The sequence below is a fragment of the Gymnodraco acuticeps genome, unplaced genomic scaffold, assembly GCF_902827175.1.
Source record: "Gymnodraco acuticeps unplaced genomic scaffold, fGymAcu1.1, whole genome shotgun sequence".
Taxonomy (NCBI): Eukaryota; Metazoa; Chordata; class Actinopteri; order Perciformes; family Bathydraconidae; genus Gymnodraco; species Gymnodraco acuticeps.
The window spans coordinates 1,143,248-1,170,734 of NW_022990368.1; the positions used below are offsets into that span (position 1 = coordinate 1,143,248).

At 39.5% G+C, this 27,487-nt stretch overlaps 2 protein-coding genes across 2 annotated transcripts; one reads left to right on the forward strand and one right to left on the reverse strand.

Annotated features, from left to right (window-relative positions):
* Window positions 1-10,301: 10,301 nt before the first annotated feature.
* Window positions 10,302-22,144, reverse strand: ppm1g (protein phosphatase, Mg2+/Mn2+ dependent, 1G). The gene is made up of 14 exons (XM_034224339.1): window positions 21,969-22,144; window positions 21,579-21,715; window positions 20,442-20,511; window positions 20,074-20,159; window positions 19,287-19,416; window positions 18,964-19,075; window positions 18,663-18,865; window positions 17,665-17,831; window positions 17,427-17,558; window positions 15,900-16,002; window positions 15,638-15,769; window positions 15,333-15,462; window positions 15,117-15,216; window positions 10,302-11,979 (listed from the first exon to the last, which is right to left on the reverse strand). Exons 2-14 carry the CDS (start codon window positions 21,687-21,689, stop codon window positions 11,800-11,802), a joined length of 1,656 nt encoding a protein of 551 aa, XP_034080230.1. The 5' UTR covers window positions 21,690-21,715; window positions 21,969-22,144; the 3' UTR covers window positions 10,302-11,799.
* Window positions 22,145-23,529: 1,385 nt separating this feature from the next.
* mis12 (MIS12 kinetochore complex component) lies at window positions 23,530-26,859 on the forward strand. The gene is made up of 2 exons (XM_034224260.1): window positions 23,530-23,959; window positions 24,950-26,859. Exons 1-2 carry the CDS (start codon window positions 23,546-23,548, stop codon window positions 25,217-25,219), a joined length of 684 nt encoding a protein of 227 aa, XP_034080151.1. The 5' UTR covers window positions 23,530-23,545; the 3' UTR covers window positions 25,220-26,859.
* Window positions 26,860-27,487: the final 628 nt, after the last annotated feature.

Consider the following 27,487-nt stretch of genomic DNA (forward strand, 5'->3'; position numbering starts at 1 on the left):
GTTGTTAAGGCTTGAACTCATTCAGAAAGACACATCTGCTGCTCTGATGCCTGTAAGATGCTTTTAGTAATATTCATAATTGCGAAATAATATCCAGTGATTTATCATGTAGCAGCTTATTTTAAACACATTTACTTAATTAAGTAAGTGTTATCATGAAGGCATTCACATATGGAGAAACAAGGATGGAAAATGCAGAAATGCAGAGAGATAGCCTTGTTTGTTACACACAGTATAATTACGGTATTTTTTAGTACATGGGAGAGGGATGATAGGATCAAAACGTCTAGATAAATGTATTTTTGCAGGACTTTATTTGTAACTAGTTATTGCGAAATGGTAGAGCCACATGTGCACACAGAGAGCTGCCAGAACTCAAGGCGACTGAAGCTCTGTTCCAGCCCATGTTATAGCCTCTCTCTCTTTTTTGTGTGTGTGTGTGTGTGTGTGTGTGTGTGTGTGTGTGTGTGTGTGTGTGTGTGTGTGTGTGTGGTGTGTGTGTGTGTGTGTGTGTGTGTGTGTGTGTGTGTGTGTGTGTGTGTGTTACATAAAGAGGGGCCAGAGTGACATCAGTGCTGACTCTTAACGAGCAGAGCTGAAATACAATATCCCCTTTCCTAACAAGCTATAAACCCAATCAATGTGTGTGTAGACAGCTGTGTGTGTGTGTGTGTGTGTGTGTGTGTGTGTGTGTGTGTGTGTGTGTGTGTGTGTGTGTGTGTGTGTGTGTGTGTGTGTGTGTGTGTGTGTGTGTGTGGTGTGTTGTGTGTGTGTGTGTCTTTGGGTAAGATAAAGTTAAGAAAAAAGCTATAGAAGGGGCAACAGCCGGTAAGGAGAGAGAAAGACACAGATAAATTCTCTTATGGTGACAGACAGCTTCTGTACTTTTCATCTCATGCTCACACAAGCACGAGCATTCCCTCTGTGCATTGATAGGGGTCGTGGTTGTTGTTGTTTGTTAGAAAGAAAATAGATTAACCTGCTGACAACAGAGGCCTGGATTATTTGAGGTCATGATTTCTGGACAGAGACATTGCTGTAGAGTTTGTCAAATTATTAGTTTTTGTATTATTATTTATGTTCAAGACAAGGCAGACATCTACCACAGAATTCTCCAAAACTACAACACACAATTTCGATTGATATATAGCTCTAAAGGTAAAGTACATATTAACATACATGTTTCAGATTGTCGGGGTGAACTTCTCCTTCAACTCTTAAACCTGTATTGGGAGGAAAGTCCTGAAATTGTGAGTGTGTGAAGAGATGTTCTCCCCCACAATGTGGTAAACACAAGTTCACACACACACACACACACAGTTTACCGAACAGATTCCAACAGACTGACACATACTCTTGTAATCTTTACTGGATGTGCTTTATCTCTGACTCAACTCTGGTACAAACACGCTTTTTCCCTCTTTACTTTCCTTTTCTTATCAGTCTTTGGTTACTTTTTACTGTATTTTCCTGTTAAACATTTCCTCTGCTCCCCTCTTACTGTCCTTCATCTCCTGTCACAGCTCATCACATCTACAGGATGTCTATTTGAATAACCTGGTGACGTGATGTGCGTGTTTGCATGCGTGTTCAAAGTTCACAGAGTGTGTCATGTGGCATGTGCACAGTTGAGAAACACTGACACACAAAGATCACTCCTCTCATCATACATCTCTGCTGTGGACAGCTCCTGCTGACGTCCACATAAACACATTACTGAAGTTAACACCAAAAACACCATCAAGGTCAACATCCTCCACATTTTCACATCCCGATCCCATCACTGTACTTATGAATAAACACCATATGTCATGTCTCTATTTATTTATTTAGTACTTGCTAAGTTAATTACAGTGTTTACAAAATCTTTCAGATAATAGTAACACCTCTTAATAGCTATTTTTGGATTATCAATTTCAGTTTGAGGCCTCTACTAAATCAAATCACTATTTTTAAATATATATAATTCAATATATCGTGGCTCACAACCTAACTGAGGAGATACATCTTTCTAAGACAAGCTAAAACACAAATTAAATTAAAACACGGTACAAATCTAATCTAATTATATACTTGAAAACATATCAGAAAAAGCACAGGTGTAACTAGAAACACTGATTACTGCTCCAGTAGAATCATAGACTGTATATATAAATGAGCATCGAGTCACTTCATCAACTTATTAATTAGATTGTGTGCTTTTCCTACCATGACGTGACAGTTTTACTGACTATGCTGAGTAATAAGAGACAAAGTATTTGAATATTAATGCATGAGACTGCCTACATGTGAATAAGCAGCAGCAGCTCGAGGGCAGATGATTGGTTCAGGTGAGGAGCTGAGGGGGAAACTGAGCAGCTAACAGGTGTGGAAAAAGGACGAGAGGACAGTGTGTATCTAACCGTGTATGTTTTATCTAAAGCCAACTTTGAGTGCATTTAGAAGATCTTTAGAAAGCTACACATGCAAATTAGTGTTGTCAAATAAGACAACACTTATAAAACTTATGAAAAAACAATGTTTTTGCCTGTAATTAAAAAAAATATATCTCAATATTGTCTTCATCTTATAGTCTTACAATTATAATCTATAATTAATATCTTGCAATAACTGCATCTCACTCACACACACACACACACACACACACACACACACACACGCACACACACACACACACACACACACCCACACACACACACACACACACACACACACACACACACACACACACACACACACCACACACACACACACACACACACACACACACACAGCACCCTTGTGGGAAACAGGGATTAGTAACTGATACTGAGAGGTGGGAGAAAGCAACCTCCCTCTGTGGCCTCTTCAACCAGATGTAACCAGCTGGCACACACGCACACACACACACACACACACACACACACACACACACACACACACACATACACACAGTGACCAGGCTTCTGGCCAGAACGTTTGTCGTTTTCTCAACAGTGTGAACTGACACATAATGTAGTGTGTGTGTGTGTGTGTGTGTGTGTGTGTGTGTGTGTGTGTGTGTGTGTGTGAGAGAGAGAGAGAGAGAGAAGAGAGAGAGAGAGAGAGAGAGAGAGAGAGAGAGAGAGAGAGAGAGAGAGAGAGATAGAGAGAGAGAGATAGAGAGAGAGAGAGAGAGAGATGAGAGAGAGAGAGAGAGACCCACTTTAAGTTGTGTGGAGTTCAAAGACACTGCTTCAATGAATCTCTCTAACAACGGTCTCTAACACTTTGACCGGCTCATTTAAAACTTTTTTCTCCATATTAGAATAACAGATAAAGATACACCACATGTTGACAGAGAGAATAGATGCAGAGATAGTGATGGTATGACACGTATGAGTATGTTTTATGACAAGAAGATGTGTGAAGTGTTATTGTTAGTTTGCGCTAAAGGCAGTATGGGAGTGTGAGTGATGTGGTGTTGAGGTGGTGTCTTCAGGGAGTCAGCTTTATCTTAAGAAGCAATGCATCATGGGAGCTGGTCCTGAGGGCAGAGGCACATGACTCATTTATTTCTGTAGAAAAACATTTGAGTGTTGATAATTGTAGAACTAACACCTGTTATTTGTTCATCATTTTAACGTGTTGTGTTTTTATAAAAAAATTGGGCAGTGTTTATGAAAACCTTGAGTTATAAACAGCAGTTTTAGCTGTATCCAATGACCTGCTTTGAAATGTAGCCGTCAATTGTTTGAAACATTATATGCTGTAGATTTGATGCCTTAATTTCTTAAATAAAATTACTTTGTGGCTTCAAGTTGCTGGTTTGAAACCCTGGACCATTTTATTAAGGGGCAACATAAATAAACACTCTTCAAACAAGAGGAGCAGTTAAAGTCATGGACGGATTGAGAGACTTTTAGCCGTCACCCTGTCTGGATATGAACAACAAACCCAAACTCAGAGAGTCTCAAAGTGTACTTTAATCATTTTTTAATCTCTTTGCAGACATTCTGTATCTATTTGTGGTTGTTTTATCTGTTTATGTTGTCTTTTTGTGTCTGTTTGCAGTTGTTCAAGACAATTTTGGTTGTTTTTAACGTCCTTGTGGCCCCCAGAGAATGCATCCTAAAGACAGGTGACCCTTCAGTGTTTTTCCTATCGTGGCCAGTCCTATGACCTTGTGATTGTGAGTTAAATGTCATTACAACTCAGGACACCATCGGGTTTAATTAAATAAATAATTTTCAGTGATCATTTCTGCAAACATATAAGTGGTTGCTGTATATAACAAGTTTTTGTAGGAAGCAACAGATAATATATTTGTTATGTCAATTCATGATGAATTGATTAATGAGCAATGAATAGATGCTTTAACATTCTCAAATATGGTATAAGGTCTATTTTCTTGGTTAAACAATTATCCACAGTGGGTTCGGTCACAAGATATGAGACGCCTGTGCTACATTTACAGCACAGAGCTTTAGTTGCTCTCCCTGGGACTGTGGTTTTATTCCCGGTCACAAGATGATTTAGCTGTGGGGAGGAACACCATTTATTCATCACAAGATGTGCAACAATATCTCCTTTTTTTTAGTGTAAGTATATGAGTAAGTGTTGTATTCTAGTGTCAGTAGACAAAGCTCTTGTTTCACATAGATTACAGCAGGAAGAAGGACTTCTCTCTGGCTTCATGTGACAGCTGAACCACGGCTCTTTCTCTGACAGAAAGCAGACATGTAGGGAGATTTTTCAGCCGCATTATCTCTTAACACACTATAATGAAACCTCTATGAAGGCGCTGATCACAGTTTGGACGCTCACACTGGGAATCCAGATTATTTAGGTCATGTGACACGTTTATGTCATGTCGATGCTTTATAGAGCACACTGGCATAGAGACCACTCTTTATTTTGTGTACAATGTTGTGGTGCTTTTGTTACTGTGCATGCACTTTTACCGACGCAGCATCATCTCACATTATGTCCCTTAAAGTCATGTTATCTTCCAGGGATCACTATGGGTTTATCCACCACTAATGTTATGAGAGAGAGAACTTTCAGCAAGGGAACTATAAAGGGCTGAAGCCTTAAATGATTTGAACCCAGGACCCTGTGACCAACCCATGAATAACTAAATAAAGAAGATAAAAGGAATACAGAAGAGGAATAGAAACCATGACAGGAACATGTGTCAAAATGATAAAGTACTCAGAGGGAAAGAAGATCTCATAAAAAGAAGCGTGGAAATGAATTAGCTTGGATTTCCTTTCCTCTAAAAAAGAGTCAATTATTTGTGCAAGGAAGCAAATACTGCCTCCAAGTATCCAACAGAAACAATTTCCTGAAAACATTAAAGATATTGCGCTACAGGATAAAGAGTTTTTGTTTTCAGAATCATTGTCCATTTATCCGCTGTTCATTGCTATGATCAGTTTTTTCCAAATGGCTATTTACTTGCAAAGTAATGAGAAAGTGAGGAAATGTTCAGTGATCAGATAGCAGTTTCTTTCCACTTCTCTCTTATCTTAGACCGCACCCGTGTGTGGGTGTGTGTGTTCGTGTGTGTGTGCCTACAGTACATACAGATGTCCAGATATGTGTGAATCTGTTTGTGCAGGTGGGTTTCTGAATGTGCTGCCCTGATGAACCTGGATATTTTTGACCAAATATTCGTATTTATGGACTTTGACAGATGATCTCTCTCATGTTAAGGATGTTTTCAGCCATTATTTTTTTGTAAGTGTCTCAAGTGTTAGTAATACTGCTCTTCTTTTGATTGGTTGTTGCAGCATGATTCTCTTTATTTTTTATTTATGTTTTGGTTTTAATGCCTTTTTTTATAGATAAATCCTGTATTTGTGTAAGCACAACAGTGGTTAATAAGAGCTTTAGACAGGACAAATACAGGGTGTCCGTGTGCTTATCTGATGACAGTCTTCCACAGAAGACCGCATTCCACGATATCAGATAAGAAGGAAATGGAAAGGAAAGCATTGGAAATATTGGAAGACAAAGAGGATGTATAATTTACTGAAAACAGATGAGGGAAGAAGAGAGGAAGTGGAGTGAAGGGGTGACAGGAAGTGACAGTTGGTGGAAAAGAAAAATGGGAGGAGGCGGCACAAGAGATGTAAAAGGAAAGAGAGGGGGAGAAAAAAGGATGTGGGGGGTTTTCCTGTTATTCCATCCAACATGCTTAGCTTGATGCTGACGACACACACACACACACACACACACACACACACACACACACACACACACACACACACACACACACACACACACACACACACACACACACACACACACACACACAGAGATGAGTCTGGATCTGACATGCTGCTACATCCTGTCAGCAACAGAACAGCTGACTTTGACATCTTCCTATTGTGTATGTGTGATTGATTTTTTTTAAAAAGCATTAAGTGTTTTGTCTTTCTCCATATACTCTTTGGGTAAAATGCTAATTGTGACACTAAGTACACCTTATATAAGATCAATGTATTAATATAATAACATGTTAATATAATGATAATGTATTATAATATATCGTGTTAAAGAAAACTACTAAAGTCCCAACAATAAAGATTTGAGGTGTGTGTGACTCTGAAAGAAACCTTACAGTTAACTACTTTTGGTCACAGCAAGTTTTAAATGGCACAGTGACCGCTGGAATGTGTGTGTGTGTGTGTGTGTGTGTGTGTGTGTGTGTGTGTGTGTGTGTGTGTGTGTGTGTGTGTGTGTGTGTTTTGGGACATTGCTGCTGAACTCTATGCAATGAGAAAGCAACGAGGCCAATATAGTTTTAGGAGCGAGAGGGCGATCGAAAAAGATCTTGATGAATACTTACTGTGTCCGACTACAATCTGCTATTGTGGTCTACTTTTCTATATATATACACCTGCTGCCTCGACCTCGACACACACACACACACACACACACACACACACACACACACACACACACACACACACACACACACACACACACACACACACACACACACACACACACACACACACACACACACACACACACACACACACATATAGTTAAACATGTACAATTGGAGGTCTAGTTGGCCTCCTGTGGCTCTCCCCCAGCCATCACTCAGGTTTAGGACACACACCCCCGACACACAGCTGGACAAGGACGCCATTGAGCTCCATAGTAGAAGCCTTTTAGACATATTTACTGCAGTCAAAATCTGCCTGGAACAGCTTCCTACAGGGGACCTTTGAGAAACAACCAATCATGTATTCCAGGAAAACTGTTGTAGAAATCGAAACACTATGGCTGTTCAGTCATGCTTCTTGTTTTTGGGATCACCAAAAGCGGAGTAGTTTTATCAGAAGGGGAAGAACTCAGATCTTGTACCTAATTGAAAGTACAAAACGAACACACTATACTTGATGTACCAGAGGTAAAAGTATTAAGTATACAAATGGGTTCATTTCAACTGTAATGAAATAGAAGTATAAAGTGGCAAGAATAAATATTAAACGTATAGTACAACTATTTCTAAATTATATTCAAGTACTTTTATAGACATTTAATTGGATTTTTGTAATAACTTCAAAGCAACTCTTTTGCAGCCTCTCATGCCAGGAGCTTTTCCCACTTACTCATCATATTCATTATGCATACAAGATCAAAATGGTCACACTCATATATAACAGATTTTCCCATAAGCTTAAACACAATTGTCCATTCAGAAGATACATTTTGGCCAGCTACACGTAAGCATATTTTCTCCAAAGATAATTTCACAATACATAATAAACCCTGGTGTACAGAACCTGATGATTTAACACAGATGACCTGTTGAAATACTGTAAAAACAAACAAAAAAACATCGTGAAAACTCTCCCAATGGCACCTCTGCCATAGCCTTTGGTTTTAAAGGTTTAAAGGGTGATGTTGAAGTTTCATCAAGAGTGTCTTTGCAATCTAGAAAAACGTTGCTTTCATAGTGTCCACTCAAACCACTTACAGTAAGCTTAATCTGCAGACAAAAACTAAAAACATCCTTCCTGGTAAAGAAAGGGTAAAAATGTGTCTATTCTGGTCTTTTGTGTGTGTGTGTGTGTGTGTGTGTGTGTGTGTGTGTGTGTGTGATGACATTTTTAGATTCCAAGGACAGGGTGTTTCCTCTCTTGCTCTCTATTGTTCCTGACACAGCAGTGATCCTCGGGGAGCAGAACAACCACCAGGCCTGTGGAGCAGCAGCAGCCAATGGGAGGGCAGGACAGAGAGGCCCCTGGGCTGATGGGAAATAAACTCTGTCCTTTTTTGCTTTCCTATTTCTTTGGAGAATTAAATTATAACATGTTCACTTTGTCCTTATGAGAAATGAGGTGAGTGGTCAGTATGTCCTGAAGGTGTGTGAGCTACAGACATCTCCACTTCTGTCCTTCATGGCAGGCTGCAGATCATAAAAGACCTCAACAACACTGGCCCAAACCTCTCCATCTGCTGCCATCTGCAGGACTGTCTCTGTGCACGCCGTCCAGCAAAGAGCACGGACAGTTGGTCCATGCAGATCAGCAGGCAACACAGCATAGGTGGGGAAAAAGGTACTCTGATATTGTAAAAGTACCAGAGTGTAGGAATACTCAGTTTTAAGTAAAAGTACAAAAGTATTAGCATCAGAATACTTAAATTACCAAAAGTTGAAGTAGTCATTGTGCAGATTGTCCCATTTCAGAATAAAATATGTTTGAGTATAATTATTTTTATCAAAGCTAGTAAAGGTGAAGCTAATTTGTATGACTTTGTATACTGCCGGGTAGCTTTTGAATTTACTCCAGGTGTAACTAAAGTCTGATTTAAGTGTCGCTTGTATTTCACATCCAAATCGACAACGTAACTAAAGGTAATGAATAAATGTTGTGGAGTAAAAGAACACCATTTTCCTCTGAATATTAGTAAAGTAGCAACAAATGTAAGCACAAATGCCCTCATTGGTCATGTGCGCGTTCGTGTGTGTTGGAGGAGGGGCTCTCTGTAAGGAAGTCTGAAGGAAGAGGCAGATTCGGCTGCGTACTTTCAAATTCCAGCGCACTCGAGCTGGTTTCTCCATTCTTACCTACCCTACCTTTAAGTGAAGTACTTGAGTAAATCTACTTGGTTACTTATGACTGCAACACATTGCTTGTGTCTAAAACAGAAAACTTTACATGCGAGGCAGAGCAAAAAACCCTTAAAAAGCATTTAAACTATATTGTTAGACATTTGGAGAATAAAGATCAGTAACCATTACATGGGTCATTCCAGAATTGGAGGACATTTCATGTCCCCCATATAAAACATCTAATAATCCATGCCCAAAATGCTAAAACATGCACTTGTTGTGTTAAACATACTTGTCTTGAGACAAAATGTATATAAAGTTGTAGAAAAAGTGGTTTCAAAATATTATTTAAATTATCAAATAGCTCTCGAACATCCCCTAAAATGGCATTTTTCTCTTGTCCCCGCTTCTTGGTGACCAACTTGCATGTCAAATATAACATTTAAAATAGGGATTTTATTTACTTTTTTTGGTATTATTCTATTGATATATGTCTCTTGTAATGGTCAAATCAATTTGTTAAATCATAAACATATTTTAGATAACAGTAATTTTGCACAGAAGGTGTGTCCCTCAACATGCGTTCAACCCTGTTACCCAAACCTTTTTAGATTGGCACAGGAAGTGAAAAAACTGTAAATCAGATGACACAGTGGAAAGGACATCAGCAAGCCATGTGCTAGTGCCATGGGTAGACCAAAAGTCCTCTTTTATTTTTCATATTTTTACAATCTTTTCAGTCTTAAAAGAGTGTGGCACTCTGACCCACTCAACCCTGTTACTGATATTATCAGAATAAAGCATATTCATTTCAAAGTTATCTTTCTTGCATTAGATATCCAAGTTTGTCCTTGCCTTGAAAGTAGCATTACATGCTACATCTAGCAATAATTCCTGAGGTTAAAGCTTGAATTAGCATTGATTTTCAACCCTGTTACTATAATTAGAGTAACAGGGGTAATTCTTCATTGGAAAATATACATTTGATGCCTAGCTGGGCAAATCACTTTTTTTGATAGTTTATTATCTGTTTTTCCTAAATACATTAAACAAATTATAAAATAAAAGGTTTATTTTTCAAAAATGTTGGTGTCTAAATTGTCCTCCAATTCTGGAATGACCCATTTATTGACATCAAAGTGATAGCTCTTTTTAAACCGGATACTGCATTCAAGGTGACTTGAATATTGTCTGACTGAGGAATGTTATATCAAAATAAAAGACTCATCTAAAAACCCTGATTGAAGAAAAACACAGGAACACATTTATGATTATTTAAAAAAATGTATTTGTATGTACTTACATACTGGTGTCAAAAGAGTATGCACCGAAAATTTCACATTGACTCACAATTACAAAGAAAAAGCTTTTTTCTTCTTCAATTACAAGTATTGAAAAAACTATTTACAGAAAAACGGGGAATGGTGACAAGAAAGTACACTAGAGACAAACTTATAGTCACACGGTGCGGTTTAAATGAGGATTCTGCGAATAAAGACGAGAAATATTCTGAACAGTTACGCTGTCTCGGTGCTCTGAGCTTCAGACTGTATTTCCACTCAAAAGTAACCTTGTGCATCCTCTCCACAGTACAGCGTTTCCAGAGTGTGCTGGTAAGAAAATAAACTTCCTATAACTGTTACATCAAAATAGAAAAAGAAAAATAACAACAAACATTTGAGTGGAAATACTTTTTTTTACTAAAACACAGTGGACAGACGGTGAGAGGGAATGTGGTGGAGAAGGGCTTCAAACACCACCTGTCTCTGGATGGCCACAGAAAAGTACACTAGTTCAAGAAACCCTGGCATCTTATATTTGTGTGGATATTTACAGAATCTAATCAAAACCAGAAACAAAGCAGGAATGGAAATAAAGGCCAGATAACGGGGATGTGTTGTTTTTGATTGGGCTGTTATGGAACCGAAGGGGCTAGTTCCCCGAATCCTTCACTTAAATAGGGAACATTCTGCGGCACATTCACTGGACAAGTATGCTCACTCTCGCTGCTCCTGGAGTCTTTAAATTGACTACAAAAGACAATAATATCCCCTTTCAATCATTTTCAATAGCGTAACTTTTACACGTCTATCTGAAGCCATTTCGGGTCCCTTCAGTTCATTTGAGGATGTGAAATGGTGCCTATAAAAAAAAGGGATTTAATGGCACTTTGAGATACAATTGGGCACAACACAAAGCATTGTGCGATTCCATATTGGGAAAGTAGCTTGCATGTGTCATGTTTCATATTTCAAAACGGCAATGAAAAATGTGTGTCTTACTGTAATATGTCAAAAGCAATCATACACAGGCCACTAGGAGAGCTATCCTCAAACTTCCACTGAAACAAAACTGTGAAACTGCCATGTGGGGAAATATTTTCACAACAGAGGGCAGTGATGTCTGCAGAGGAGATAAGACGTCTCTTAATGTTTAGAAATACACAGATGTCTATAGACTGGATCATTCGGCATCTAGTTACAAATACTTGGAAAATAATGAACTATTCAGCATGTATGACTCCTCTGAATTTAAGAAGTCTTTACAGCGACACCAACAAAAAGAAATAACTGAAAGGGCGTTAAAGTGAGAATAAAAAACTATACCGATGATCTCAGTTCAGCCGATCTTTGAACATACGTATAGTCATTTAAATTTGTTTTGAAGGGGGATGTTTGTGCGGCAGGGATCAACTGGAGAGCAGAGTTTGCCTCTGGGGAGCCGGGACCAGCTGCTGCCTCTGGCTCCGTTTCTCTCTGCCTTTATTCACTTTTGGCCTTTTTGCTGTCGTTGCCGTTCTTCTCGTCCTCGAGCTTCCTCTTCTTCTTGTCGTCCGGCTGAGCGGTGGCCGGGTGAGGCCGGAGGGTGATGATGATGCAGGTCATGTTGTCACATCCGGTCCCGTCTCCAGATGTGTCGGGGGCCAAACAGTGGTCCAACAGCTGTTAGAAAGACATATGGGATTTAAAATGAACGTGAGAAAAGAGACGCTCCAAAGGTAATTGTGTTGTGGTTATCTACTTAGTCTACAAGCTACATAGCACAATAACTATCTACAGGGAAAACTCTAATGTACGCGACTGATCAAATACTGTTGATATTGGGAGGAGGGGCTGCCGTGTCATTCAGTCTACAATAGTTGTTAGAATATTTTTTAGATGCTTAGCTAATTAGGCTAAACATTTAGGTTACATACAATCAGTTTTGGCTTAAGCTTGTTTATATCAGTGTCATAAGGACTGCGAGGGGGACCCAAGTTCCCATCAGCAAAAACACATGGGTTTGCTATCCTGGCTGCAGAATGGTGGGATGAGCTTCCCATTGACATCAGGACAGCAGAAAGCTTACACATCTTCCGGTGCAGACTGAAAACTCATCTCTTTCGACTCCAAGCGATGAAATGACTAACAAAGCACTCGTATCAGGGTTCTTACACCTTTTCCAAAGTCAAATTCAAGCACTTTTCAAGGTGCATTTTCAAGCATCTTACAGCTGTTGTAAATTACATATTTATATACACATACTTATACTCAAATGATTATTTCCCTACCTCACATTAAATCAGATGTTCTTTATGCTATAAACAACCAAATATGTGTTTCGTGATAGCATTCTACACGAGGATGAACAATTAAAGAAAAGAAAACTAAGTTTAATATTTCAAAAGGAGTGACCTGTACGTAGACTGGGCCTCCCATGTAACCTGGCTGAGCCGATATAAAACAATCAGCCAAATAACTTTCAATACATTATTGATTACTATTTTTGAGGTACTTTTAGGTTGGCAGTAAACACAAGTCAGAGGTACATGGTGTACTTTTCCTCCACTACATGTATTTAATACCTTTAGTTACTTCACAGATGTGGATGAATGATGTGAAATCTAATCAAGTGTTGAATCAGACTTTAGTTCCACCTGGAGTAAATCCACAAGCTACCCTGCAGTATACAAAGTCATTCAAACTAGCTGCTCCTTTACCAGCTTTGAGAACACTTTACTGATCAATCATTATAAAACATATCATATATATTATTCTGAAATGGACCAATCTGCACAACGACTACTTTTACTGTCGCTACTTTCACTATATTTTGATGATAATACTTTTACTTGAGGAACATTTTGAATGCAGGACTTTTACTGTAACAGAGTATTCCTACACTCTCTGGTACTTCTACTTTTACTCAAGTACAAGATCTGAGTACTTCTACTTTTACTCAAGTACTTATACTTTCACTACACCATCGGAGTACATATTCTACCTCTGGTAGCGTATTAGTCTGAATTGTAGTCACAAAATCACGCAGAGCTGCATAGAAATAGACTCACAAAGGTAACAAGTGGAAAATAAAATTACAAATGTGTACAATGATTTGTAGGTAATGCTGACTACTCAAAACACCTGACTTATACATCTTCAAAGGAAGACTGTGTTCATTCTACAATTACATGGGATTGAAGCAAAATGTAGTTTTACTTGTATAATACTTTTTACTTTTACAATTTTATATAAAAGACAGTTTGTTTTCATCCGTTTTCAAATAAACAAAGTCTTGGCTTTTAGAATATTAAACTTGTTTCGGCAAATTCAGATGATAAATACAACTTTGAAGCTTCGGCATAATTACAAGCCACACACACACACACACACACACACACACACACACACACACACACACACACACACACACACACACACACACACACACACACACACACACACACACACACACACACACACACACACACACACACACACACACACACACACACACACACACACACACACACACACACACACACACACACACACACACACACACCACACACACACACACACACACACACACACACACACACACACACAAATGTGTCTTCGGGTCAATGTGACTGATTTCGATAGATCAAGTCACATTTGGTTTAGGCACGAAACAAACTACCAGTAGAAATACATTGCTTTCAAAATCGCTCTGTGTCGAATCAATAGATTATATTTCGTGACTATAACACAAAATGCCGTGAGTGCTTCATCCTCTGAACACCACAGGATGGCGACTGTAACGCACATAACATAGGTACGCTCCTCTGAAATGATTGTCCCCTGCAATTATTATTATCCCTCATGGAGTTCGCTATTCAGCTCGCTAACGTTAGCTTAAACAAACGTAACATGCAACGTTAGCCTAATCTAAAATGCTCTACTACGGCGTACCTTTCATGTGGCTCGTCAGCGCAGACTCTCGCATCGTTATTTTTGCAAACTTTGCAGGAGGCTCCTCGTGGGCTTGACCCTCGTCTTAGCCATGGCTTGTATTTGTCTTCTGCTAGCCAACGCTCGTTGAAACGGCAACCTCCTGGCACACTGTCATCTATCACTCTCATCAGAATGCCCAGGTCACAGTAACACAAACACTTGTAGGTCACGCGCATAGCGCGGGAAGGCCGCAGCGGAGCTGTTTTATGTAGAAGCGAAGCAATTATGCGCGCTCCGACTTCTTTATTTTCTTTTAATCTAAAAAGCGAAGTAAAGCATTTACAATTTCAAGCACTTTATCCCAAATTCAAGCACCATTCCAAAAATTCAAGCCCTTTTCAAACCTTGAAAACACCACGTACAATTTCAAGCATTTTCAAGGATTTCCAGCACCCGTACGAACTCTGTTATATACTAATAAAGGACTGGCTTACCTAAAGCCAGTTGAGTAGCACTTGAAATGTTTTAGCTCTATGAAACCTGATGTACTTATATGATTCTGTTTTCTTCAAGTTTGTTTCTTGTTGGTCGAATGTACTTATTGTAAGTGGCTTTGGATAAAAGCGTCAGCTAAATGCAATGTAATGTAATGTGCCACCGATGTGAGATGGGTCATCAATGCGCAATATGCATCATTTACTATTATTGATTTGCATCGGTGTCATCTCAGTTAAAATTGAATAAAAATGTTGGAGATGTAAAAAACTGCAGAAATCTATTTTTTGTTATGTCTGACATGTAATTATAATTCTGTTAACAGAACCTCGGACAAATGCATGTACAAGTGGTCATTTTGTATTGAGTGTGTAAGAGGAGCCTCTCACCTCTCCCACTATGGATGAGAGGGATTTGACTTTGCCGCTCTGGTCTGGTTTGATCCTCTCACTGATGAAGTCCACCACCTCCTGACTGCTCAACACATTCCTGCACACAGGCATCAGAAAGGCTTATTAGCAGGAATATAACCGATCAAATGGACAAACAATATTATTGTGTATTCAAATTTGGTTTATGATGAATCCTAAATAATAATCAATTACCAGATGCCGTCGCAGGCGATGACCATGAAGTCGTGGTCCCCGTTAAGAGTCAGGACTTTGACGTCTGGCATGGAGGAGATCATCTGCTCGTCTGGAGGCAGAGCCTTGTTCCTCTTATAGAAGTGATCACCTGAGAGGCAGAGTCCAGGGCAGAAGGTTCATAGAAACTCATTCTGCTTACAGGAGAAGTTCATCTCAGAGAATCAGAAACGTATTTGTTTGCAAATTGACTTCAGAACAGACGAAAGGAATCTAACATTGACTAAGAGAAGCTATGTGTTCAATTCAGATGCAGTCGGCCATACCAATAGCTCTGGAGAGGTTCAGCCCCCCGTTGACCCGCCCATCCATGGTCACTTTCCCGCCAGCGTTTTTGATGCGGGTCAGCTCCAGCTCGTCCTCAGGCTTGTGGTCGTACGACATGTCCACAGCTTTGCCTATAGCGACACAGAACTCTTACATTATTACCAAATTGGTCGTTTAACTGATTAACATTTAGATTTTTCACAAATATCTCATATAGCGCTTCTATCAATAATAATTAGACCCTGCATGGTTGAGACTCACCGCGCTCAGACACCACGCAGCGAGAGTCTCCGGCGTTGGCCACGATCAGCTGTTTTCCTCGGATCAGAGCCACCACAGCCGTGGTGCCGCTGTCAGAGCCGGGCTGCACACACATGAACATGAGATGTGATGTTACTGCATGATGCTTTACTCCTCTATACATACAATTAGGGATGCTCCGATCGCCGGAATCAGTATCGGCCGATACCGATCCGATCGAGTGGGCTATGGGGATCTACCATTTAAAGTGATGTTTAAAACTCAGTTAATGGGGCTCATTCACTGGCGCTTCCACAAACTACAACCAACATAATTATTACATTCAAATGAAGTACATTATTCAAGTTTACATTCACTTTGGAGAATAACACGGGAGAAATGAGCGGAAGCGCTCTCTTTTCCTCTCTCTCTCTCTCCCAGCCTGTCAGTATCTCATGCAGCTCACTGAACCAGTAATGAGTGACCCGACAGTGAAGAATAAACATATGTATAACTAGTTTAGCTAGTTCCAGAGGTAGATCAAATAGCTAAGTGTGTTCGGTCTAGCTCTTAGTGTGTGTTTTGCTCTGCTCAGCGGTCCGTCACAGCTGCAGGATTTCTGCTTCACACACGTTGCATACCGCCATTTTATTGTCATTCTCTGACACCTTAAACTGCCATTTTGGCGAGCTTGTTTTGACGCACAGAGAAAAGTGTCATGTATTTTACGTTATCATTTTACATCATGCGATCGGCATTTTTAGAGAGCACCGATCGATCGGCAGAGAGTGAGTATTGGAGCATCCCTACATACAATACAATCAGAGTACTCTGTCAAATTCCCGTTCCAGCACCGAAGCTTTACAAAAAGTCATCAGAAATCACAAACCTGGCTTCTGATGAGGCCAAGCTTTACAGCCAAGCTATTTTATATATAATAAAAAATAAATTAAAAAAAACCTACTGCTAACTAAGCCTAATCTTTTAAAAGTCACAAGCAAAGATATTGTGATTTTGAATTCAGTGATTTTGATACGACCAATTCCCCAAACATCAGCATATGACAACTTTTTAAAGCTTCAAAGGTGGAGGTCAAGGCGCTTTAAAAAGTTGTACAACTCATACGTGGAAAGAGGTCCTAATATTTTTTTGATTTAATGTCAACTTAATCGTTAGAGACAACTTCGATTTTAGAAAACGTGATTTCTCTGTACATTCGTTCCCAAAACGCTGCATTGTTGTTCCCACTTTAGTGGACTCGGTCACTATCAGATAACATTCATTTGCAACAGAGCACATTTACATGTTATTGTTTTCTACGGACACTAGTTTATCCATATTTTAATAGTGTGATTGTATATCATCAATAATCAACCCGTTATGCACGAGAGCAGACGGTTTCTACCCAGACCCTAAGTATCACTCCGACTCAAGTAAGAACAGATATCGACATTAAGCAAGACGTGTTGTAAATAGCGAAAGTAGTATTTGTATCAGGTGCACTTATTTTTCTTAGTTGCATTAGATTAGTTTCTCTTTTGTTCACACCTCCTCTTTCCCGTCCATTCCAGGAAGGCACATTTCCTCCTCCTCCTCATCTTCTGAGTCTTCCTCTCCATCATCTGTATCCTCCTCTTCTTCCATCTCACTGCTGTCACCATCGTCTTCTTCGCTACAATCCTAATTAAAAGAAAAGATCATATAAATACAATGGTTTCCTCATGTTTAAAACCCTCAGAGTGAGGGAGGTTTCCAAACATGACCGTAACTCTGGTGTCTGCTTCACCTCCTCCTCACTGCCCTCCTCCTCTCCGTCAGACTCCTCGCTGTCATCGAAGAACCTGGACTTTGAATCTGCTACAGCCTTGGAGGACGAGCAGGAAGGACCTGCGTCTCCTTCTGCCTTTCCGGCCTTTCCCGCCCCATTGGCGCTTCCTGACCCACAGTCGGCTGCTGGAGAGGAGAAACCAGGACACGTGTGGTTAATGAGGGGAGCGGAGAGAGAGAGGACATTTGATAAGTACGTGGTAAGTTATAAGATAATACTTCAGTATTTGAGCAGGCTCACCTTTTTCCCATTATCATTGAGTTGACCCCCCCCACACACACCGCAACAGACCCCTTGCTGCTAAATACCAACAAACTATGTGCAATATATAAATACTGTTAATAACTGAGTAATATATACCTGGCTGCTAAATCCTAAGAACTGTTACAGGATGTGTATTTTTTTAAATGATGTAACTTTTTATTATATCATAACTTAGTACTTTTTTTTTTATGCATGTCACATATTTAACACATGTAACATTAAGCTGTCTGTGGCTCTTTTTCCTGCTGGAACTACGCACATGTCCCCTCCGTGGGATTAATAAAGGTATTCTGATATGAAAGAAGATTTATTTCAATATTTAGGTCGCTAACCGATGCTCTCTGCTGCACTCTCAATGTGTCAACTGATTTTGTGTTATTGTCAATATCATCCCATCACTGCCATTACTTAGAGTGCCATTATGTGAATCTGAACTATCCTCCCTTCAATATTATGTTCCCCTACGCCTTTTATAGGTAAACCCTGACATCAATTTCCTGTGACTATTTTATGAGATTTAATTCTCTACTGTGAAGCACTTTGGACTGCAATTCTTGTATGAAAGGTCCTATACAATTAAAGCTTATTTTTATTACTATTATTTATCTAACCCACACCATTAAAAAAAAAAAAAAATGTCATTGTGTCATCTTTTGAATACAAAATGTATATGACTGAATCCCAGCTGTTACCTGCACCACTGGCCTCGCCTCCTGATCTCCTGGATGCTCGCAGCTTCGATCCACTTGCCGCTCCTTCGCTTTTCTTCCCTTTTCCATTGCTCTCCTCCTCCATTTCTCCATTTACTACCTCCTCCTTTCCTTTCCCAGCTTCACCTTTGCTTTCCGAGGCCTCGGGGTTGGGGTTGGAGCTGGCTGCTTTCTTAGCAGCAGCACTAAGAACAAAACACGACGAGAGAACAATTAGTTTTTCTAACATCCGAATCACTAAAGCCAACTGTCCTTATAAGAAAGATAAAAAGTGTTACAATACCTGATGGCAGCTGCATGCTTGACAGCATTGAGGTTCTGGCCATAGCGTACCAGCAGCTCCTCTATAGTCATGGTGGCCTCCTCATGGAGCAAAGCAGCCTCCTCCGTTTCCACTGAGAGGGGAGCAGAAACATGGAAACAATCAGTAATCATGTATTAGCAGTGTAGGTGCATGCATTTCAGGATGTTTTACACATGCTCATTCTAAATTAATGCATTTTGCTGGATGTTAATACTCTACAATCCTGCATTTCTATTGTTATTATGTTCCTTACCACTCTCATAGTCATCAAACACAAGTTTCAGTGTCAGCAGTGTACTCACAATCGTCCTCCGGTGACACCTTGACCACAGGCGGCTCCTCTGTGGGCCGCCCAGCGATCTGGACCAGCTCCTTAATGACATCCTCTGTGGTTATTTTGCCATCGATGACCAAGAAGGCTTCCTCCAGAGCCTGGAAACATCGCGCAGAGAGATGCATCAGTAAACATGAAGCGACAGTGTAACGTTGGGTACTACATCGATGAGTCTGTTCAGCGAGTTTTGAATGTGTCAGGACTGAAGAACTACAGTTGACATTTTCTTTGCAAGTAGCCCTGGTTTTGATCACTTCTCATCAATTGCTGTGTGTGCACTGCAGTGGTGTGTGTTTTACTTGCAATGTATTGCCTTTTGAATGGGAAATGATCTTTCAAGCATGCGCACTTCCTCAAGAAACATCAAAAAAGATTTAACCATAATTATGGCAAGTCATTAGGCTGTTCTTTGCTACTAGCCAAGAACAGAAAAGGCAAGGTCTAATGTTAAAGCCTTGTGAAATGTATCTTTTAGTATAGAAACAAACTGAAACCTAATGCTGTCAACTTTATCCTGTTGTATGGAATATACATATTTTTTTAAGGTTATCTAAATATTAAAAAGGAGAATTTGTTTTTATATATTTCTCTACAACTTTAAGTGACACGGGGAAAATTGTGGCACTTTCAAAAGACATTACCACTAATCCCAAAAATGTGAACTATGCCACAGTCAGACAGCAGGTCTCCGTTCATTGAGACATCTGAGCTGACAAAATAGTAAAGATCATGCAGCGGCTTCTACGGCTTCTCACCTTTTGCAGTTTGCCATCTTTGTAGTTCTTCTGCTCCTTGATGATTTCAGGAAGGTACTTTGAACAGTACAGAGCCACCTCTTCACCTAAATGGGAACAGCCGGTTATATACACTCTCAGGGTAGGTGTGCAAACAGAGGACTCAAGAGGTGTAAAACCAACAATAAAAGGGGAAACCTTGAAGACACATAGCAAAAGTAGGTGTGTTCTGATGCTGTGAAAGATGGTTTCTGGGAGAAAGTCATTTTTAGAAAGTGTGTGTTGTTCATTAGGATAAGGTAAATATTTGGTCAGAAAATACTGTTTAAATGCACATTGAGAAAGTATATAAGAACGTGACAGTATTTGTACAGTGTATATGGGTTTACCTCCATGTCCATCATACACAGAAAACATGGCTGTGTCCTCGTCAAACTCTGGAATACAATTGTGAGAGTCCTACAACACACACGAAACAATGCACATTACATACAACATGACAGTTGGAACAAATGATCGCAAAGACAATTTCACTTTGGGTAAGAAAATGTGCAGGACGGCAAGTCACACGGGATAAGACATTATTTTCACTCAATGGACAACTTTTTTTTAACTTTTCTTAATATTGGGTAAGAAAGCTTAAAAAGTCCAAACACACCAAATGTTTCAAATCATGCTAAAACATGTTTACCCAGGTGTGCTAATGAATCATACTAGATCAAAAATAAGAGGTATGTGGCTAGTTGTGTATTATTAGCATAAGTAACACCCCCTAAACACTATATATGGACAGGGGTTGTGTCGTGTGCAAATATTCCAGCACATGCCCACGAATTGGATCTAAAAGAGAATGTGGGAGGAACATCAGCAATATCCAAGTCTTGTTTAATACACTTTAATAAAGTAAACCTGGTTTTCCAGAGCAGTGCTGGTGTTACAAGAAAAGAGCAGTATTTAGGCCATTCAGAAGCTTAACATGGGAAATATCATTCTACGAAAGGTTTTATAGACCCTAGCAAGGTTCTTAATTTTTCAATGATTATTTTGTGTGGCAACATCCAAAAGGTCAACAAAAATAAGATGGTTGTAATGACTACTGCTTGTTAACCAGCTTGCCCATCTTGGACATTAAAGTCTATTAACTCAATGTATTTTTAAACGAATTGTTCACATGGCATGTATCTAGGTAGACATTTTAGTTTTTTTTTTATTCTCTGGGGAACTGCTGTTTTTTGTTTGCTCACTGGAAGTTACCAACAGAAACAAATGCGGTCAGCTTCAGTGAAGTACGTTGTGAAGCGATGTGAATAACATTCTTCTTTATGTTGTTAGGGGTGATAAGAAAAACACCCCGAGAATGACTTAGGATTTCACCCATCACTGCAGCTAATTTAGGAGTGTGACGAACTTTGGAAAGATACCAACAAACATGGAGATGCCGCACATCAATTTATCCCGCCATTGGCAACTCAAATCTAATTTTCAACATGGAGTGTCTTTGATCCGGTCATTATTTTCAGCCTCACCTCCATGGAGACGCGCCAGCCCTGCATGGCAGAGAAGCCGTAGCTCAGGGTGCTGTTGCCGCCATCGGCAAAGGTCTTGGTCGTGTTAGGTTGAGACAGATAAGCCCCCATGGTGGTCGATTTCTATGGCTTTACACCTGAAAAGAAGGCAACATAACAACATCACATCTCAGCTTTACATAATAAAGACACAAGCAGTGCATTTATCATACTTCAACTAGCTTGCTAGCTAGCTAATGTTAGCAACACCACAACAAAAAGTAGACGCATCTGCTAGCTAGCACTAGCATGCTAACCGGCTAAACTTCCAGCCCCAACCTCTCTCCCCCGCCATGCAAGCGGCAGCGCAGGTTCAGACAAAATCAGACACCACGCAGACTGTTAATTTACCTTTTCTGATGGAGCGGGGTCTGCTTATTGAGGGGTCCCAAAGAGAGAGCGACACATATAAGAGATTACACGTGTGGGAGCAGAAAGCCGCTATCAACACAGAGCGAGCAAAACCGAGAGCTGTGGAGAATGGGAGCGCGCACGCATGTACATTTCGTTCGAACAAGTGGGCGTGGTCGCAACGTACGTCACACGTCATGACGTGAAGATTATTAATTGTTTTAAATTAATGAAAAGCGAACATTTAAGATTGTTTGTTTGTAGCCTTTATTTAACCAGGTGAAAATCCCATTGAGACCAACGATCTCTTTTTCAAGGAAGACCTGCAGCACATTGGTTACACATAAAAACAACAGAAAACAAAAAGGACATCAATACAACATAATTACAGGAGTATACATTAGCAACCTATTCACAATGACAGATATCTAATAACATTTCATCTATCCGAGCTTTAAAATTATGCAAGGGAACCAAAATGCTCAGTTTCAATTTTGTTTGCATAGTGTTCCAAGCTAGAGGAGCAGCACACATAAAAGCTTTAGTACCTATAACAGTCCTAGCACTTGGCACATGTAATAAAAACACATCCTGGGATCTCAGGCAATAGCTACTTGCCACTCTCTGTGAGATCAAAGAGCATATATAAGTTGGTAGTTTACCCAACATGGCTTTATAGATAAACATGTACCAATGACTGAGCCTCCGTACAGTTAGTGAAGGCAGACCTGCCTTGGCATACAGTGATAAGTGATAAGTGCTTTACAGTTAGTAACAAATCTCAGAGCACTGTGATAGGCGGCATCTAACTTTTCAAGGCAATGGGCAGGTGCATTCATATATATCAAATCACCATAGTCCAGCACAGGTAAAAAGGTCACAGTGACTAGCCTTTTCTTGACCTCAAGCGAGAAACAGGACTTGTTTCTGAAAAAGAAACCTAGTCTAACCCTCAGCTTTTTAAGCAGATTAATGACATGAAGTTTAAAAGTAAGATAGTTTAATATAGGAGGGACCTTTATTGATCCCCGTAAGAACATTCAGGTGTTAAGCAGCAACAGAATAAGAGAGAAACACTGATGGTAACACATACTAATATAAACAGGGATAATAAGAATAAAAAGGGAGGAAAACAGAGTAAACATGTAGAAACAGTATGAATATGCCAACCATTTCAACGACATACAAGGTTTTCACAAGAGCGTCTTATAGTTATAAATGGATGCTGTTTTTTTTAAAGACTATCCTTTCCACAGTTTGAATGTCATCACCCTTTAAAAAGTATTTTTCATCACTTCATATGGTGTTTTAAAATAATAATAATAATAATAATAATAATACAGTTTAAAACAACCTTGAATAATTAATTGTATTTTAATCATTTACAAGCACAATATCCTATTTATCAATAGTATGCTGTTTTTAGCAGTATCCAAAATATTTTTCTCACGCTGTAGTACTGCTGCTGAACGCTACACTCCCTACCAGTAGGTGGCGGTAAAACACCACCTCGTTGTTTGCCAACTGCCAAAAAATCCCCGTAAGAAGAAGAAAAACACAGACGTCATCGATTCAACATGGCGCGGGAAACCCAAGAAGGGACGGAGATGGAGATGGAAGTTGGAGAAGTGAACGAAAAGGCGGAAGATCTCCCTCCGTTGTCTCTTAAACTGTACGAGGCGCAGTTCTTCGGCTTCACCCCGCAGACCTGCATGTTGCGGGTTTACAGCGCCTTCCACGACTGCCTATGCGACATATTACCCGTCGTGGAGAAGGTGTGTCTGAGGCAACTCGGAAAAGTGTCTCCCGGGCCCGACGAGCAGCTCCGGGCCCGAGAGTGTAGCCGCCGGCTACAGCAGTTCCTGGAGGACCGGTTCAAGCAGCTGTCGCAGAGGATGGACTCGCTGCTGATGATGCGGTGCCTCTCCGTGCCGCCCAATGTGCTGCTGCCCGAGGACCATTCACACAAGAACTACCCCCAACACATACAGGTGGGTGCAGCGGTGTTTACATTAAGATCACTATTATGATCTCAATTCATGCAATGTTGATTCAATTAGAGTATGACAAACAGCGTTGTAAAGTAACTAAGGACATTTGCTCAAGTACTGTACTTTGAGACACTTGAACTTTACTTGAGTATTTTTACGTTTTGCTACTTTGTTCTTTTACCCCACTACAATTCAGAAGAAAATCGTGTACTTTTACTCCACATTTATTTAATACATGTAGTTACTTCGCAGACTTAAATTAATGATGTGCAACACAATTAACATTGAAATAAGACTTTAGTTACACACCTGGAGTAAATCCACAAGCTACCCTGCAGTATACAACATAATTAAAACTAGCTGCACATTTTACCAGCTTTGATAAACACATTAATGCATCAATAACTATAATCAAAACATATGATGTATATTATTCTGAAATGGACAAAACTGCATAATGAGTACTTTAATTATATTAAAGAGTAAGCTTTTGATTGTAGGACTTTTACTTGTTACAGAGTATTCCTAAACTCTGGTACTTCTACTTTTACTTAAGTCAAATATATCACTTATTTTAGTGTGGTTGTGTGTTTCTGTTTTGCTGTTGTTTCTTGTCAATGTTTTATTTAGATTATAATGATTTGTGTATATCTATTGGTATGTCATTATCAGTATCTTACAAATAATGTTCTCTGCTACCTGAACAAACAATTATCAATGAACTAAATGTAATAGATACTGTTTTTTGTTAAATATTGAGATCGGCCTACTGATAAAAAGGATGGCTTATGACACATTTTCCGTTATAGCCATTTAGGTTTGTTGCTCCAGTTTTTGGGGGGTTTGATCATTATTGAGTATTATGTGTTTTTTTTACAGCGCAGTCATTATCCAATATGTTTTTTTACCAGCCACTCATGATGTCTACATATTTTGTTGATAAATAGAAGCAATGTATGTCTTTGGTTTGACTTTGGTCTGCTCCCTCAGGAGGTGCTGAAGCTGGATTCGTCCCTCGCTGACCTCCAGAGGGCGTACGAGGAGGAGGTGTGTGCCCGGCAGGCGCTGCAGGCGGAGCTGGACGAGCAGGCGGAGGTGCAGAAGCAGCTGGATGGGATCGTGACGTGGGTCAGAGAGCTGCAGGCGGCTTGGGAGAAGGAAGGTAATGGAAGCTTCCATGAAAGTTTCCGCGTGGTGATGGAGTCGGTAAAGAAGCTGCAGGAGGCCGTCAGGGAGGTCTGCCACAAGGCGCCTCATTGAACTGACCTCAAACCTGTAAAAAGACATTTCTCCACAACTTTTATTGTGTATTCTGTTTTTATTCTAGCTGAACTTTATGCAATTTCCCCCTCTTAATTATCTCCATTTTCATCTTGTCTTAATAAAAAAAATCAACAGGGAATTAATGCTCCAAAGTATTGAAACATTGAATAAATAATACGTCTTATAAAGACGTAATTCCTTCCCTTTGAAAAGAAGACACAATGATGGCAAAACATTTGCTTTAATGCCTTTTATGAACATCAACCCTAATATAATACAGTTAAAGACTTTGAAAACACACTTCAGCAAATTCAGTTTAGTCTTCATACAGTTTCATGTAAATAAACAAAACGGACGGATGTATTTCTGTATGTTTGCACAAGGGCTTTTTTGTTGTTGCATGAATCAACAAATATGCATTTTTAGATCCTTTTCAGGTCAATTTGTCTTTCTAACAGAATTTACATTTTATATTTAGAATCTTTTGAAAGTGAGGGATAACCCTTCGTAACCTCGTCCCAGGTACACATATTGGCTCCATTGCATCACATGTACTCTAGGTTCCTTTTTAACTGATGCTGACTCACCTGGAAGTGTGACAGGTGTGAACTGCATACCATGTGCAAAACACATCAGACAAATCTCTTTATTAAGCTGTTTGTTTTACATTTGAAAGCCCCATCCTCTCAATTCCAGGGGCAACTTTTACCGATTGTATTTGCATTTTAACACAGTCCTATGTTTATTTCACAAAATGACATCTGCCAGTCTTTAGTCCTCCTGATGTATGTTGTCTACATTTTCTACTCTCATTTACAATGTCTCTAAACCATAGGCTGTATACCTTTTATACAAACACCTTTCATTTCTTTAACTTTATTTGTAACTCGGTGTTGTTGTATTTGTTTATTATCATTATACTTGATTGCATTAAGGTGTATATGATATTGTGTTCATCCTCTCAAGAGCCACAGTTTTAAGATGCTGTGATGCCCAGCAGAGGGCGCTCTCTGCTCATTAACATCACTCCAGTCTAATTCAGCTGCACATAAATTGAAGAGCTAATTGAATCCTTAAATAAACAGTATATGGGTGAACCTCATACATTTGCAAATGAGCATAAGTAGCATTGTATGAACCTCCAAGAATCATTTTGTTGATGGAGACACTGGAGGAACATTGAGTCCATTTATAAATCTGACGGGTTGGTTTCCAATACTAGCTCTTTACTTTAATTTAGTCTCACTGAGAATTTGAGTTCCTATCATTTATAATTCAATTAAAATGAGTCTATTGCACACACTGGGACCACACTTTGTGAAAAACTTATATGGGGTTTGAATTTACTATATATTCACAATGCAGGGATAGGAAACAATAATAGTTTTGATATGTATCATCTCATAATTTGTAAAAAATAAATATTTGCTATCAGTTTTTGTTTTCTGTTTTATAGAATTATTCCCCATTAATATGTGACACTTTTGTCTAATATTAAACCCAAAGTTAACAATATATACCTGGAGAGAAAACATAATAGAAATGACTAAAACGCAGGGACATTTTAACCTTTTGTAAAAGCCTATTTACTGGTTTAAATGACAACATGTGTAAAATAAAGAGATACATTTCTTCCATTTAATTCTCTGATGATTTAAACAATTAGGTGTTTGTGGGTTTTTCACAGCTTCATGGATGAGCCACTGGGGGCGCTGGTGTTCATCTATTATGTCCCCTGTAGTGTGTCTCACTTTCAACTCAGCACTTTCTAAACAGCCTGTCCTCCTCCAAAAAACGACCAAATAGGTCGATTGTCCAGCAGCTTATTACGACCTATAGTCACGTTTTAAAGTTTAGCACCTCTAGTGGTCGTGTAAGAAACAACAATTTGCGGCATATGGGCTGATGCTCCCGTTGATTTCAAATGCTCCGGAGGGTCGTATATTCACAAATAACCCTCTCTGGAAAATCCTAAATTGTAGAATAGTTTGGCTATTAAAATGATTTTGATTACATTTCTAGCGAGAAGTGTATATTATACTTTTAGAATCCACGTCCAGTGGATGTGTAGGATCTATAATTTGATAGATATTACGAAGATGATTTGAGGTCTCGCCAGGAGAACGTGTATATACTACGTACTTCCCCCTATTCATTTCTATTGACGGCAGCGTCCATGTAAAGTTGGCGTCAACCCTCGCGGGTTGAAAAAACATCAGTTTATTCTTGTTAATTACACAACATTGATTGGTTTAATTGTGTACA

What these genes read in the sequence shown, in the direction of transcription:
- mis12 (XM_034224260.1), top strand. Translation starts at nt 23,546, where the DNA reads ATGGCGCGGGAAACCCAAGAAGGGACGGAGATGGAGATGGAAGTTGGA. An exon ending in ACTACCCCCAACACATACAG is followed by an intron (nt 23,960 to 24,949) that starts GTGGGTGCAGCG and finishes CTGCTCCCTCAG; the next exon opens with GAGGTGCTGAAGCTGGATTC.
- ppm1g (XM_034224339.1), bottom strand. Translation starts at nt 21,689, where the DNA reads ATGGGGGCTTATCTGTCTCAACCTAACACGACCAAGACCTTTGCCGAT. An exon ending in TGTGTATGATGGACATGGAG is followed by an intron (nt 20,160 to 20,441) that starts GTAAACCCATAT and finishes GTTCCCATTTAG; the next exon opens with GTGAAGAGGTGGCTCTGTAC. An exon ending in AGGCGAGGCCAGTGGTGCAG is followed by an intron (nt 17,832 to 18,662) that starts GTAACAGCTGGG and finishes TCTCCTCTCCAG; the next exon opens with CAGCCGACTGTGGGTCAGGA.